Here is a 2,500-nt window from a genome sequence, read left to right on the forward strand (position 1 = left end):
GCACACACACACACACTACCCCCAGCCCTGCTGGCCCCACAGGTACACACACACACACACACACACACACACACATACACACACACACACACACACACACACACATACACACACACACACACAGGCATACACAGGCATACACACACACACACACACACACACACACACACACACACACACACACACATTGCCATTGAATCCACCGTCTGATGGAGCTGTCCCCGTCCTCTCGTCCCTCAGGCCCCCCTGACCTCTCACCCTCTAACTGGACCGGACTGGTCGACCTGCGGGAAGAGAACCGCCTGTCCGGTACGTCGGCCCGGGAGACAGCTTCCGCGGACCGTACGCTGTAGACAATCACATTGCATGGTGACGTAGTACGTAGCCAATCACATTGCATGGTGACGTAGTACGTAGCCAATCACATTGCATGGTGACGTAGTACGTAGCCAATCACATTGCATGGTGACGTAGTACGTAGCCAATCACATTGCATGGTGACGTATTATGTAGCCAATCACATTGCATGGTGACGTAGTACGTAGCCAATCACATTGCATGGTGACGTAGTATGTAGCCAATCACATTGCATAGTGACGTAGTATGTAGCCAATCACATGGCATAGTGACCATGCATAACGGGTATTTGTCATTGGCTCACATCAGACATGGTGATTCATTCACGGTCACAGTAGCTCATTCAACAGGTTTCTATCACACTAGACTGACGTGACTGGTTAGCAGGGACGCTGTGGTCCTGGTCCGTCAGCTGGACCCTGCCTCCCTCAGTAGAGCAGCCAGGAGGCAGCAGGCCGGTACTCTGCAGCGATGCATGATGTGTAAATCTTGATGAATCGTTCCCATTGCGTCTTCAGCCTCGGACCCCTGGTCCTCTGAGTCGTCTGAGGGGTACGTGGCCCTGCGTCTGAGCCCGGGAGAGGTCCCTCTGGCCTGGGGGGAGCTGCAGGAGCAGGGAGGCCCCGACTCTGAGGAGTTCCTCCGCCCTCCGCCCCCGGAGACCACCGACTCCCCTCCCACCTCCACCGACAGGAAGGTACGTCCGCGCTCGCTCTCCGGCGCCGGCCGCTCCGCTCTGGAGCTTCTCGTCTTGCCATCGGTACGCCGAACTTCCAGAGAGGGCCAATTCCTGGCACAGGGAAATGTACTCAGCCAAATTAAAGCGACTCTGAGTTTGAATTGTTATCACGGAGTAGAATTAGATATTTAGCTATTTATACTGTATATAGTGTGTGTGTGTGTGTGTGTGTGTGTGTGTGTGTGTGTGTATAGTGATGTGAGTGTGTATGTGTTAGTGTACTTTTATATATCTTTCTATTTATTATTTATCTACTTTTCTATTTTATTATTGGAGCCCCGTTAGGTGTGAGTTTTAATTTTGTTGTACCAGCAATGTTACAATGACAATAAAGGAAATCTTGAATCTTGAATCTTGATTACCCTGAGTGTCACCTGATGACACCTCTACCCTGTCCCTCTGTCTCTGCAGGTGATCTCCAGGATCATGAAGTCCATGTGGAAGCCCTGGAGCTACCTGTCGGGGGCGGAGGAGGAGGAGGCGGGCCCAGGGACCGGGAGGGGCGGGGCTACAGAGGCCCCCACCGGCCCAGGGGCTGCGCCCTCCAGCACGCTGGCTCCAGGTCAGCGCTCCAGCCTGACCAGCCTCTCTCACCAGCTACCGTTACCGTCGGCCGTTACAGGCTTGTTCTTATCGGCTGCTGCTGTTGTTGTTGTTGTTGGCTGCCAATGTGATGGGCTGTGTCACGGTTTGTGGTTAACCTGGCATTACCAAGAGGGGCTGTTATGACAGGGATAATTACGTGTGTGTGAGTGTGTGTGTGTGTGTGTGTGTGTGTGTGTGTGTGTGTGTGACTGTGACAAAGCGAGAGAGAGAGAGAGAGAGAGAGAGTTAGAGAGTGGAGAGAGAGGGAGAGAGAGAGAGAGAGAGGGAGAGTGAGAGAGAGAGAGAAAGAAGTCATGGCTACCACCAAATGAAAGAGTCTGAGGTCACTGCATGACAGGTGAGGTAGAGACAGAGATGCACTTCCTCTTAAAATGTGACAAATATAAAAATATGAGAACAGAATACTTTAATAAATTTAATTTGTTGGTGCCACACTTCACAGAGTTAGATGAACATTAGAAACTACAAATCCTATTAGGAGAGGGACACACAGCACACCTAGCTGCCAGATATGTGACCGCATGTCACAAACTGAGAGACATATGATTAAACATGAATGTGACAATATTGACGCGAACACACACACTTACACTCTCTCACACACACACACACACACACACAAATACACACACAATCACAGCTGATATGTATCCGTAATATCCGTATAATTACAATTTCTGTTAATAGTGATAATTTTATTATACGTTTTGTTTTATTTTTATGTTTGTTAAAAGTGATCTGTTCGTTTTGAGTAATCCCTTGGTCTTACTAATATAACAATATCAACACACACACACA

General features: G+C 49.5%; 1 protein-coding gene across 1 annotated transcript in view; it reads left to right on the forward strand.

Moving 5' to 3' along the window:
* Window positions 1-2,500, forward strand: part of LOC311315710 (neurocan core protein-like) — a gene marked incomplete at both ends in the record, with an annotated part of 38,316 nt that overhangs the window by 8,379 nt on the left and 27,437 nt on the right. The window contains 3 exons of the mRNA XM_084446415.1: window positions 241-309; window positions 876-1,117; window positions 1,508-1,658. Coding sequence (XP_084302541.1) covers window positions 241-309; window positions 876-1,117; window positions 1,508-1,658 — 462 coding nt within the window. The remainder of the gene's footprint in view (window positions 1-240; window positions 310-875; window positions 1,118-1,507; window positions 1,659-2,500) is intronic.

This window comes from Borostomias antarcticus, assembly GCF_949987555.1.
Source record: "Borostomias antarcticus genome assembly, chromosome: 12".
Classification (NCBI taxonomy): Eukaryota; Metazoa; Chordata; class Actinopteri; order Stomiiformes; family Stomiidae; genus Borostomias; species Borostomias antarcticus.